Here is a 12,701-nt window from a genome sequence, read left to right as displayed (position 1 = left end):
AAAAATACACTGTCAACCCTGACTTCAAAAGAATTCGAAAGAATCTGACTCTTGGGGCTCCTGGGTGGCTCAGTTGGTTAAGTGTCTGACTTCGGCTCAGGTCATGATCTCATGGTTTGTGATTGTGAGTTTGAGCCCCACGTCGGTCTTTGTGCTGACAGCTCAGAGCCTGGAGCCTGCTTCTAATTCTGTGTCTCCCTCTCTCTCTGTCCCTCCCCCACTTGTGCTCTGTCTCTATCAAAAATAAATAAATGTAAAAAAATAAAAGAATCTGACTCTAAATATGAATAATTTTTATGAATCCTTCATTGAATTATTTTGTGTATAGTTTCATTTATATCTAGGCAGAAAAATAAGCTATGATAAAAAATAATTCACTAAATAAGTTAAAAGGTGCCCTTTCAGTATAAATGTAAAATAAAAATTCTAAATGATTAAAAATATCACATCATAATTTAATAGGCATTTATTTTTTTGTCTCAATACTATATAAATTATTAATCTTGAAATCATTGATGCCTTAGATTTGGTGAGAGCAATGAACTAAATAGCAAGGTATCAATCCTAATTCAAAACAAACATGAAGGAGAAACCACCCTGCCATCACTGATGGTTGATAACAAGCACATCCTTCCACAGGATGTCTGTGCCCACTGAGTAGGTAAGATTATTTGCTAAATTTAGACTCCATTTACTTTACACTCCCTTAATAAACAATATCATCTCCTTTAGAAAATGTGACCTCCACGAAGACAATTTTATTATTGTTGTCGTTATCATTATTAATCACACAACCTAGAATAGAGGCTCAATAAATTTGATGGATGAATAAACAAATCAATGGATGAACCAATGAATCTTCAACTACACACATGTTAAACACCCTTTTACCCTCGTTCTGTTGATACTGACCTCTGCCCTAGAAGATATTTTTTTTAATATATCATTTTTATTAAGTGTGTATTTGGCCCTATTATGTTCCACACCATGAGGAAGGCATCTCTGTGTACATTTTTAAAACTTCACCATGTACTTCATAGATTTATATGATTTTATCCCTACTTTAATGATGAGGAAGCTGAGTCTAAGTGTGGGAGAGTACAAAAGTAGCATCTAAAATCCTGTCTTATGGGGCACCTGGGTGGCTCAGACAGCTGGGTGACCAACTCTCGATTTTGGCTTAGGGCCTGTAGTCTCATGGTTTGTGAGACTGAGCCCTGCGGAGCCTGATGCAGGCAATATTTTAGAAGTGAAAAGCCTTCCTGGTCACTTGTTTGCACCACAGTTAAAAATAATCAAGACAGTCAGTCTCCTGCTCCAGTGAGCTTGCAATCTATAGAAACGTAAAGGCAAATTAAACTACCATGAGCTAGAACTGAAGGAACCATGCCTCCTAGGAATGGCTGCTACTGTGTTAAATAGAGACACTTCAAGAAGCTTTTAATTTTTGGTTACTAAGACATCACTTATGAATTGAAGCGTTGTATGTTGGAAAATAATTGGACTCCAAAGTTAGGTAGGTAGGGGCTTCAGTTCTGGCTCTGTTGTTTACTAGCAATGTATCAATGAGCATGTTATTTAGACTTGCTAATTTTCTCAACTGTAACATGAAATCATACTAAATCTAACAGGAAATAAAAATATATAACATTAATGTATAATTCATATATATTATATTAATAATGGAATAAAATAATAATAGGAAGCAGCAGGGTTTTTTTACCCAGAAAATGTCAGCTTCTGGTTTTCCTCACACTTTACAAATTCCTCAATCCTTTTATCCACGCATAATTGAGAAATAGATCTGTTGGGTAACTTGTCTAAGGTCTTATGATATTTAGAGCCAGAGCTAGAACATTAATCCACAGTCCTGATTCCAAATTTATATATCCACTACATTTATTACTGCCTGTAAGTGGCTTAGGAGTGGTTGACTAAAGCTAACTTAACTTTTGCATTGATTATAATATATTGCATTCCTTTATAATGTTGATTAGACATCACGGCAGGTACATAAACAAAATCATATACATCCATGTTTGAATAATAAACCATCTCAGGATATTTTCAAAAGATCCTACTGCCTCAAAGACTCCTACAGCTGACTCGTTTAAATTAGAGAGGTTTGAATGGAACTATTTTTGCTGAAATGCCAACTGTCAAGTGACTAAGTGCTCAGATGACTGGATGTATTAGTAACGAGGAGGAAATCTACCCTGGTTCCAGAAATAATTTGAAAAACTTAATCCCAAATTATCATCTTTATATTTGATACAGGAGGAGAGGCAGGGAGGAGAAACTGTTAGCACAATGGTTAGGATCATGGAGATTATAGTCAGACATGCTTTCCAATATTGACTATTATTAGCTACATGACCTTGTGCAAATTACTTAAGCTCTCTGAGTATTACGGTTTTTCATCTGCACATGGGGATTATTACAACTTTTTAGGAAGGATCAAATAATTTAACATATGCAAAGCACTAAGTATATAGTTTCAGGTATAGAGTGTTTAATGACAGCTCTTATATTATTATTGAATACAAGACCGTTGGGTAGGCCCCAAATTGTTTTTAACTGTGGTTCTATAACACTTACTGAATATTCATTGTTGTAATAACTGACATGGGTATATCATATAAATATATAATAACAATTACCACACGTGGAACTCAAAGAATATGTCAGATACTAAACCACTCATTTTACATGAACAGATTCCACTGAATCCCTCTACAATAATGCTTTACGATATATTATTCTTTTTTTTTTTTTTTTTTTTTGAGAGAGAGAGGTCACAAGTGACCAAAGGGAAGAGAGAGAGAGAGAGGGAGACAGAGAATCCCACAAGGGGCAGAGAAAGAGAAGTGTGGCTCACCCGAAGCAGGGCTTGAGCTCATGAACTGTGAGATCATGACCTGAGTCGAAGTCCGATGCTTAACTGACTGAGCCAACCAGGCGCCCCAAGATATATTATTCTAATTTTAAAGAAAAAAAGGTCCTAGAATAATTAAGTAACTTGTCCATGATCTTGTAGCTGAGATACAAAAGTAACAAAACCCTATTTTGTTTTCTGTTGAGAAAAGCCAATGGTCAAAGACTCTAAATAACTTGTGCAACATCATCTAGTAAGTGGCAGAGGCAGAGTCTGATAAGTGGCAGAGATCCTCTGATGAGGAACTTGTTCTTTTTCTATTTCAACACAGGTGATTGGTAGCATATGATGGGGGAAAAATCAAGTGTCCCAAGTCAAATGAAAAAAGAGAGACAGAAAGAACAAACAGAACAGATTAATGGAGGTGAATCTAGATAGTGTTCTCTTAAACTTAAATAAATAGCAATAAACTATCAGTTATTAAAAGCTTTCAGGAGCAAAGATTCTATTAGGGCATTAGAGGTTTATGGGGGTGGGGGAGAGAAAGTAAGCCATATGACATTCCACAGAATCTTTTCCATAAAGAAAAAAGAGAAGCTGTTATTTCACTGAGCTGTTGCCATGGTTACCTAAAACCCATGACTCTCTGCTGAAATGTGACTTATTTTTTTTTTCTTCCCACTGTTTCCTTCCATGTGATGTGCTTTTCACCTGATGAGTGAATTCCCTGGCCACATTTCACTCGCATTTATCGTCTAGGAAATATTTGGTTTTTCTCTGTATTTTGATACATCATGACAGTTATTCCTGATCTACCTACCTTTCGTTTTTTATGGCTGGTCTATCTGCTGCTTGCCTAACATTGGATCTAATTGTGTTGAGCACAGGTATTTATACTTTAATGTTATTAAGGAACCCCCCCATCCCCAAATATATTGGACTGTTTTAGCTGATGACAAACATGCTTCTACATTAAAAGCTCTTGTCATTAAAGAAATAAATGAAAAAAAATACATATACACAAAAGACATAAATTCTCAATATAAGAAAAATACTTTTCTAAAAATACCAACAATAATTAATATATTATTTTATGTAATGGGAAACTCAATCTCACTTAAATAATACTCTGTAACTTGCTTGATCTCCTCTATTGTATGCTCTTTCTTCTTCTTCTTCTTCTTTTTTTTTTTTTGCATGAATGCATATAAACATACCTACAGAAGCCCAGAAAGAACTACATAAAATGTTTTATTCTACACTTTGAGTGAATCACTGCTTATTTTGCATTGTTGTGTCCTTGACCTTGATGATCCAATGCTATAAAGAAGTATGGTCTAAGGTTCTAGAAATCCAGGCATGCAGAGTTTAATTTTTAATCCATGTTATTTTTAGAGCTAACATTTCTATGACTTTTAATTTTGTTCAACATACATTTTTAAAGTCTGTTTTATGTATATATCATGGTTCTGGGCTCTGTGGATACAAAAGTAAGTTAGAAATGGTCTCTACCTTTGGAGCCGCAGACAGTATGGTAGACAAAGACAATTTTGAAAACCATTCCATGTACTGAAAAGTTATAGATACTATAATAGAAATCTGTACCAAGTGTAATGTATCACAAAGGAGTGAGGGTAAATTCTACCTGAGTAAGGGATGTGGATCAGTAAAAATGTAATGGAATATTTCTATCATAACATAAATGAAAAGGACTACAGAATAGCTGCCCCATTTGTCTGTGCAACTCAATTTTAAGGAAGAACAAGTAACTACAAGTCAAATTTTATATCCATAAATTATTGGTTTAATTGATTTCTTCTAGCCTAAATGGCTCCTTATTAACACGAGAAATAGCATTGGAGTCAGAGTCACCAGGTTTCAATCCTCACCTGTGTGACCTTGTATAAATCATACCTTTTTGGGCATCTCTCTGTCCTCCTTTATAAAGTAAGGACACTATGGTACACACTACTGAGTGTCTCTTAGCTCACAGTTAATAAATGCTATGAATTTCTAAAGCCTCTATTTTTATTAAAATATATCTGAAATTGAGGGAAAATGGAGGCTTTGCATGAAAGGGGCCATCAGTCTATCTAATTTTGAAGGTCTCCATGAATTCACTGAATCTGGAAGCTATTTGATTCTCCAAACAAAGTAGTACTTCTTTATTTGAGTGTGCAATTCCAGCAAAAACATTTAAACTAGTGATGTGTTTATTATAAAACCTGTTTGTAAAGTGAAATAGATACCAAAACAATTTCAAGATTAATTAAGTCAGTGATTCTCAATTATGGTTGCATATTAGAATCACATGAGATGGTTTTAGGGGCACCAGGTAGCTCAGTTGCTTGAGTCTAACTCTTGATTTTGGCTCACATCATGATCTAAGAATCGTGAGATCAAGCCCCCTACTGGGCTCCACACTGGGCGTGGAGTACACTTACGATTCTCTCTCTCTCTCTCTCTCTCTCTCTCTCTCTCTCTCTCTCTCTCCCTCTCCCTCTCCCCCTCTTCCCAGATCCCTCTTTCTAAAATTAAAAATAAGGGCTGCCTGAGTGGCTCAGTCAGTTGAGTGTCTGACTTCAGCTCAGGTCATTATCGCACGGTTCTTGGATTACAGCCCTGCATTGGGCTCTGTGCTGACATCTCAGAGCCCAGAGCCTGCGTCATATTCCATGCCTCCCTCTCTCTCTGCCCCTTCCCTGCTCATGCTCTGTGTCTGTCTTTAAAAAACTAAAATAAAGTGTTAAATAAAATTAATAACAATAATAATAATAATAATAATAAAAATAAATAAAAAACAAATGAGAGAAGGTTTTAAAAATACAGATGTTTCAACTTCACAGTAGACTACTTGAAAAGGATTTTCCAGCAGAAATTAGGTGGGTGGATCCATGAAATTTATTTAAGCTCCCTAAGTGATTTAGATACTGAGAACTGCATTAAATTGATATAAACAACTGATCTTCATTTTTAAAGGATGGTAACCAGAGAGACTATGAGAAAAAATGGAAATGGTGACTGTCACCTCACACAGTGACACTACTCAACAGTAGGCAGATACAAATGTTCTTGCATTTCCTTTTTTTTTCTAGAAACAGACACATTCTTTTTTTTTTTAAATGTTTATTTATTTTGAGAAGAAGGGAGCACGAGTTGGGGAGGGGCAGAGTAAGAAGGGGAGAGAGACAGAATCCCAAGCAGGCTCCACACTGTCAGTACAGAGCCTGGTGCGGGACTCCATCTCATGAACCATGAGATCATGACTGGAGATGAAATCAAGAGTCCGACTCTTATTTTTTAATTTAGACCGTTCCTTTTTAATTTAAACTATCATTTGATTGTTTTTCTTCAATGGTCTTTGTTCACTCTATTTCCAAATTTTGTTTTTAACACCAACTACTACACAGCAGTTTAACTATAGAATAATATTGAACCTAATGTAATAATTTCAGTCCAGTGTTTACCCACTAGACCCAAAAAGTTTTATTTAGAAGTAAAATTGGCCACAATTACAAAGAAAAAAGGGGAGAGTAAGGACTTTCCACTCAATAATAAATGATTAGGAAAAAAAAAGCAAATATATTGCTAGTAATACCAAGTAGCATATATCTCCTATAATAAAGTATCAATTAAGTTTCGGTGTGGATGTTGTCACATTTTTGGTAATTTAGATAAGACACCAGCCTTTCTGGGTCAAGTGAAACTGTACAGGTAAGGAAAGCATTATAAATGACTGAAAATCCCTATCCTAACTTAGTAGTATTTTAAGCAGTAACAGGATGAGAGTGTTAGATGAGAGGTTTGCATTTTATAGATTAAGGTAGGAGATCCAAAGGCTTATTGAAATAGGTTTTTTTCAGGCTCATCTTTTTCCAGCCTTTTCTGCAAAAAACACTCATTACTCTTGGTAAATACTTGGCATTAGTCATACCAGATATTACACCATGACCAATTTTCAATGAGCTTCAATAGACTACATTTGGAAGGTGTGTGAACTTAGTGGGAAGGGGAGGAAGCCATTCATATATCAAGTCTGTAGAGTGCAAGATGTGGATGCCAGATTCTTCCCATCTCATTTAAACATTGGGCTTAATTCCATAAAGCACTGCTAGTCAAAATTCTATATTAGAAATGTTTGGAATAAAGACAGAAAAGCATTCCTTTCACCTTATGGTTTTAAATTATTAAAAGCATATTTTTTGGGTCACATTTTGCCCCTAATCCAGAGTGAAAATTTTAGAACGGGAGAAATAGAAATTAAATTTCAAAATTTTAATTCCTTACCTTGTACCTCTAAAGTTTGAATATATTTAGGAAAAAAAGCAAATTTCTTCTGCAACCTAACGAAAAAAAATGAAATGAGGTGGAATAAGCCAGATCCTTCAATTAAAGACATCATAGCAGTCACGTCTTTGGGAATACTATAGGTAATCAGGCAGCCCAGCCTGACCTATCTCTTCTATTTCTTGGCTCTGCAATCTTGTACAAGCTACCTTTATACCTCAGTGTTTCAATCCTTAGACTGGAGAAAGGTTAGTAAAAGTATTAACTGAGTTACTACACAAAAAGTCTTGCAACGGGGATTCACACATGCTAAATGAAAATGAACATTTTCATTACGTACCTGTTTGGGCCCCAGGGTCTTCATATACTTTTTAAAAAGATTTAATCTAAATAATATTCACCCAGTTTTCCTGATGATGATAATCACCATAGACATTTAGTCAATGATGCCTTCCCAAGAACCCTCTCCTGAAGATTCTGATCAATGGGTCTAAGGGTAAGACCAGGGATTTGTAATTTGTACACTGTATGAATTTTATTGTGAAGAAAATTTCAGAAACATTGACCTAGATCATTAACCTGCTTAATCATCTGAACATTCATCCATTCACTGAACAGATAATGAGCCCTTTCCACTTGTGAGGCACCAACCTAGGTACTGAGAGATACAGTGATGAGCCAAATACTATGTATTTATTAGAGCTTAGGAACCTGGTGGAGGATATTAGACAAATAGCCACACAAATATCTGTGTAATTACAATCGTGAAGTGTGCTGTAAAGGAAAAATACAAGGTATGCTGAGAACTTTTAATAGAGGACCTTTTCTACTCTTGGCAGGAGAGATGCAGAGGAGCGTATATGAAGGCCTGCCTGCAGAAGCAATAGCTGAGGTTTTTTTTATGCTCTGATATTGTATGTCCAGGATGTCTTACCTGCCAAGAGGAGAAGAAGGATGCTGGGCTGAGTAAGTTCGGGTTTGCTGGGTTGCGCCCTCCCATGTACTCATCTGTGCAAATGTCACAGCTTTCAGCATCTCGCCAATCCCAATATGGAATAGTGAAGTTCTCATCCCCGGTCAACTTCTGGATTTCTTGTTCCCACAGCAACAAGAAGAGTCTGTGCCAAGGCAGGAAACCTGGGGCTTCATGAGCAAAATCAATGTCTTTCCAGATTTCAGACCCTCCAAGCAGTGTGTCCCTTGACACATAATAATGCATCCAGACGAAGAGGTCATAAACATTGATGTCATTAAACATGGGTGTAGATCCATTATTCATTTGGCCATAGGTGCCTATGGGGATGACATAGTCTGGGCTGATAGTATGCTTCGCTAAAGTGAGGTAGGCAAGAAATTTGTTCTTCTCTGGGACGCTCAAATCAAAGATGTTTCTTCTCACCAAAAGTCGCTTCTCTGTGCAGTTTGGTCCCCAAAAGCCAAACTTGCAATTTCCACAGTTGAATCCCATGAAGTTGCCAAAGCACTGGCAGGTCCGATTATAAAAGACGGAGGGCCAGGCCTCCCGGTCATCCATCCCCGTGAAGGGGTATTGAGGCCCGAGTGGAGCTTTGGACAGCGTGATGTCCTGACAGGCACCCCTGCCAGAGAGCTGGCCGCAGGGACTGCTGTCACCCGTCCACGCTGGACAGCATTCCTTCTCCATCAGGCTCTTGGAGGAGGCACAGGCTCGAGGGAAATGGCCAGCGGAGGTCCGGAAACTCCACAGCAGGCAGCACAGAGCAGCCAGGAGCATGCTTACCCTCGTCCTCACGGATCTGTTTGAGCTGGTTAATTGAGCCACACACTTCTCTTTCCAGCTACCCCTACAGTGACTATCACATGTTTCGGCTAAGACCTATATAACACCAGTCCCACCTCCAGCATCAAACACTCTCCGTCTTTATCTTAAGCTTTCATCTTCTGAAAACCACATGACTAACTTTTCCCTGGAGTTGGCACGTATCCCACCAGTGGGACAGGCCTATGTTAAAGGGAGAAACACTTTTCACCATTAATAGTTTAACTCATATGGTTATAATAATAGAATAATAATCATGCCTGATCTAAGTAAACCCAGTTGGTTGACTGAAATTAGTGATGATTTGAATTTGAACATGAGAGGTGGTATCAGGAATAGAGCTTCTCTCATTAAGAAAGTTCAGGAAAGGTTAGAGATTATGGGGGCCAAGGTAGTTTCTCAGGGACCATAAATAGGCCACAACATTTGCAGAACTCAGCTCTGCAGAAAGAGATTCTTTTCAGAGCCTAGAGATTTTATTTCAACTCCAGTTATATTGCAGCTTATTTATTTTATACAAAGTATCTGAAGAAAAAAAAAATCTTTCTGATTCACCTTCCTTATTATCTGACACAGTTGACTACTTTCTAGTGATCTAGGCATTCATTTCCTAACCATTCCTAAGGATAGGATAGGTGGGTGATCTGGTTTATTGTGGAGACTTCTACTAGCTAATATTCCAAAGGAAACTCTTTTTTTTTTTTAAATGCTGTAGCCATGTTGTTTCACCCATAAGTTCTAGAAATCAGAAATTGTTTTGATATTTAGTCTGCAATATGGTCTTATAAAAGAATTCTCAAGTTAGGGTGTGAATGAATAAGGTTAATATATTTAGTCAATAAATATTTACTGGTCCTATAAATTCTTTTTCTGTGTATAGTCAGCTAGATAAACTGAAACACATGGATAAAAATATAATTCTACCACTTATGCCAGTTTTCAAATGAGCAATATAGATAATATGTACATCAGACTTCCAGTGGAGGGGACATCTTTGTGAGCCGAGGATACTGAAACAGATTGCATAGTTTTGGATAATAGTATTCCACTTTTACTAAAAGAATGCCCCTTGAATAAAACCTTAAAGGGTAGGCATAAGTTGGAAAGACAAACAGAATGGAGATACTACTTCAGGCAGGGGGAGACTCCAGAGGCAGGAGCTGTGTTTCACTGGCCGAGCTGGAGAACTGGACTCAGGAAGGCTCCCCACACTAAAGGAAGTTAAACTTGGGACCAGTCCATCAAGGGGCCTAAAAACTAAGTGGTTTAAACTAAAGTGAGCTGAGGAATTATAGGATGAGAGTAGGCAAACCAAAGTTGTTCCTGGATTTCCTTCCTTATCCTGTTCCATACTTGAAGCTGGGTGGTCCCCTTAAACCTACAGAACAACTGAGAACAAGTTAAAGCTCTGAGTAAGGCAGCGGTGTCTGGTCTCAGAGCTATGGGGTTCCAGGGAAGACTATCTATCGCTTTCCTCGTGATGTTATAGGCAGCCTCTGCTTTCTCCCCTTTCTTCTGGAGTTAGTCTCATTTTTTAGAAAAACATCAAGGTGACTCCGTACCACTCTCTTGGGACTCAAAGCAGCTTTTTTAGGTGGAAGGAGCAGTGTGTGGGTGAAGAAGAAGAGAAGATAAGTTTCCATGGAAATGTTGCCTCTGGCTGGGATCAGGAAGTCATCACATGATCTCCACAAGGAGGCTTAATCTTTTTTCTTCCTCCTTTCAGACCCACCAAGGGATTAACACAGGGCTTCTTGTCCCTGGGGAGTCTTGGTTCTGTATTACTTATAACCACATGTGGCCTTTTGTAATTCTGTTCCATCTACTTGCAGACAGAATTCATTTCTAATGTTCAATTTAATTAAGAATTTTGCTTTACACTTGCCCCCCTATCAGGCTTCCCAGTGAATAACTTATAAAGTCTTCATCACACTGCTGGATTCCTGTGTCTATTTTCCCAGGTCTGTTTTTTATAGCCTTCCAAGCATGCTTAGATGAATGGCAAAAATGTACTTTGTCCTCTTAACTTCTCTTCAGAAAAGTGGTCTCTTTAACTTGACAGACCTCTTTATTACTCTCAAATATAGAACACTATCTTCTCCCATCCATATGTTTAACAGTCTTATTGTCAATACAAAATTCTTCCATATCAAACCCCATTTAAACTTGTTCTTCCCTGAATGACAGAATTTGAGAGTAATCTCCTATTCTAGGAGATTATTGTATGAGTTAACACCTGAGCTAATGCAATACTCTATTAACCAGAATTAGAGCTCAGTAAATATTCTGCAAGTATTTATTATCAATTATCAGGCATATGTTGGGAGATGGGGATGCTGTGGTAAACAAAACAGAGAGGTTTCTATCCTCATGAAGCATGTAGTCTATTAAAATAATATTTTAATTTTAATAATTTTAAATAACATTTATAACTGTGTGTATTTTAATTTTTTTTTTTCCTGGTCAAATGACTTTTTAAGCTGCTGTAAAAAAAAAAAAAAGAGCTTCTAGGGAAGATGGCAGGGAGACCTATCTAGTTTCATGAGGCATAGTTAAGGAAGGTATTCTGGAAGAAGTTACATTTCAAGTGACATCTGAAGATTAGAAGAAGTCTGGTGAAAAGGACAAGAGTGGATGTGAGTGCATTTCAGGCAGAGGGAATATCATGTGCAAAGGCTCCAAAGTGGAAGGAGCATAGCATGTTCAAGGATCCTAAAGACAGTTAAAGTGGCTACAACCCCAAAGACTGGAGATGTGATAGAAGTATGGAGGTATACATATGAATGAGATCTCAGTCCTTGACAGGTTTGAAGGAGAGTTGTGATGTAATCATATGTGAATTGAAAACATTTCACTCAAGCTAATGAGAGGACAACAGACATGGGGATGGGAACAAGAGTTAATCTAGAAATAAGTGCTAGAGATCCTTAGTAGAGAATAACTCGGGCAAGAAATTATGAGGCTTGGACCAGAGTGATGATCCCTGAGATGGACAGTAGTGAATGGATTTGAGAGATATACAAGTGATGAATTCAAGAGGAGTGAGGCGTCAAGAGTAAAGGGATTTGGGGTTGACTTCTAGGTTTCTAGTTTGTGTTATTAACTAAAATGAAGAAAGACTGAGGATAAAATGTTTATGGAAATTGAATGTGGGTTCAATTCTAGACATGCTGAATTTGAGAGTTTATGGTAGAGTCTAGCCACAAATAATTCTTCTCTGGTCTCTGGTGTTTACATTGATCATTCACCCACTCATTGGTTTTGACCAGTCATGGTATTGACCTTGATCTTTTCCCTCACTCTGATGGTTTGTCTTTGCTCATTCAGTTGATGATAGTTTGAACTTTCTTCTCCAGCTTCATTTTTTAGCCCTCCTTCTCTCAATTTTAATAGTAGCTACCATTTATGGATTCCAATTTGAATACCTACCATTTAGAAATAAATTCTACTCTGTAAATAGTTAAATATACTCAAACTAGAAACAAATAATATAATTAATTAGCATGTACTCATCATCACACTTCAACCACCACCATCATATTTCTGTAGGCATTATTTCTTCTGTCTCACGAACATAAAAAGAAAAAAAATCTTTAGTATTTTAAAAACAAGTCTCGAATAGCATGTCTTCTCTGTAATGTCTCAGTATACATTGTTAACAATTAAGGACCTAAATATATAACTACAATATCAGTCTAACATCTCAGACAAAAAGAGAGAACAATAGTTGCTTAACATCCT

At 37.1% G+C, this 12,701-nt stretch overlaps 1 protein-coding gene across 2 annotated transcripts in view; it reads right to left on the bottom strand.

Moving 5' to 3' along the window:
• Positions 1-9,126, bottom strand: part of TYR (tyrosinase) — a 106,699-nt gene extending 97,573 nt beyond the window's left edge. Inside the window, exon 1 of one of the 2 annotated variants that reach the window (XM_040489585.1) lies at positions 8,097-9,126. In XM_040489585.1, coding sequence (XP_040345519.1) covers positions 8,097-8,915 — 819 coding nt within the window. In that variant the 5' untranslated portion in view covers positions 8,916-9,126. The remainder of the gene's footprint in view (positions 1-8,096) is intronic. The other variant, XM_040489584.1, reaches the window with a different exon arrangement.
• Between the last annotated feature and the right edge of the window lie 3,575 nt (positions 9,127-12,701).

The sequence above is a fragment of the Herpailurus yagouaroundi genome, unplaced genomic scaffold (genome assembly GCF_014898765.1).
Source record: "Herpailurus yagouaroundi ecotype Mexico unplaced genomic scaffold, PumYag 180, whole genome shotgun sequence".
In the NCBI taxonomy this organism is placed as follows: Eukaryota; Metazoa; Chordata; class Mammalia; order Carnivora; family Felidae; genus Herpailurus; species Herpailurus yagouaroundi.
Note: the sequence above shows the minus strand (reverse complement) of the source record. Positions and strands in the feature narration are given on the sequence as shown.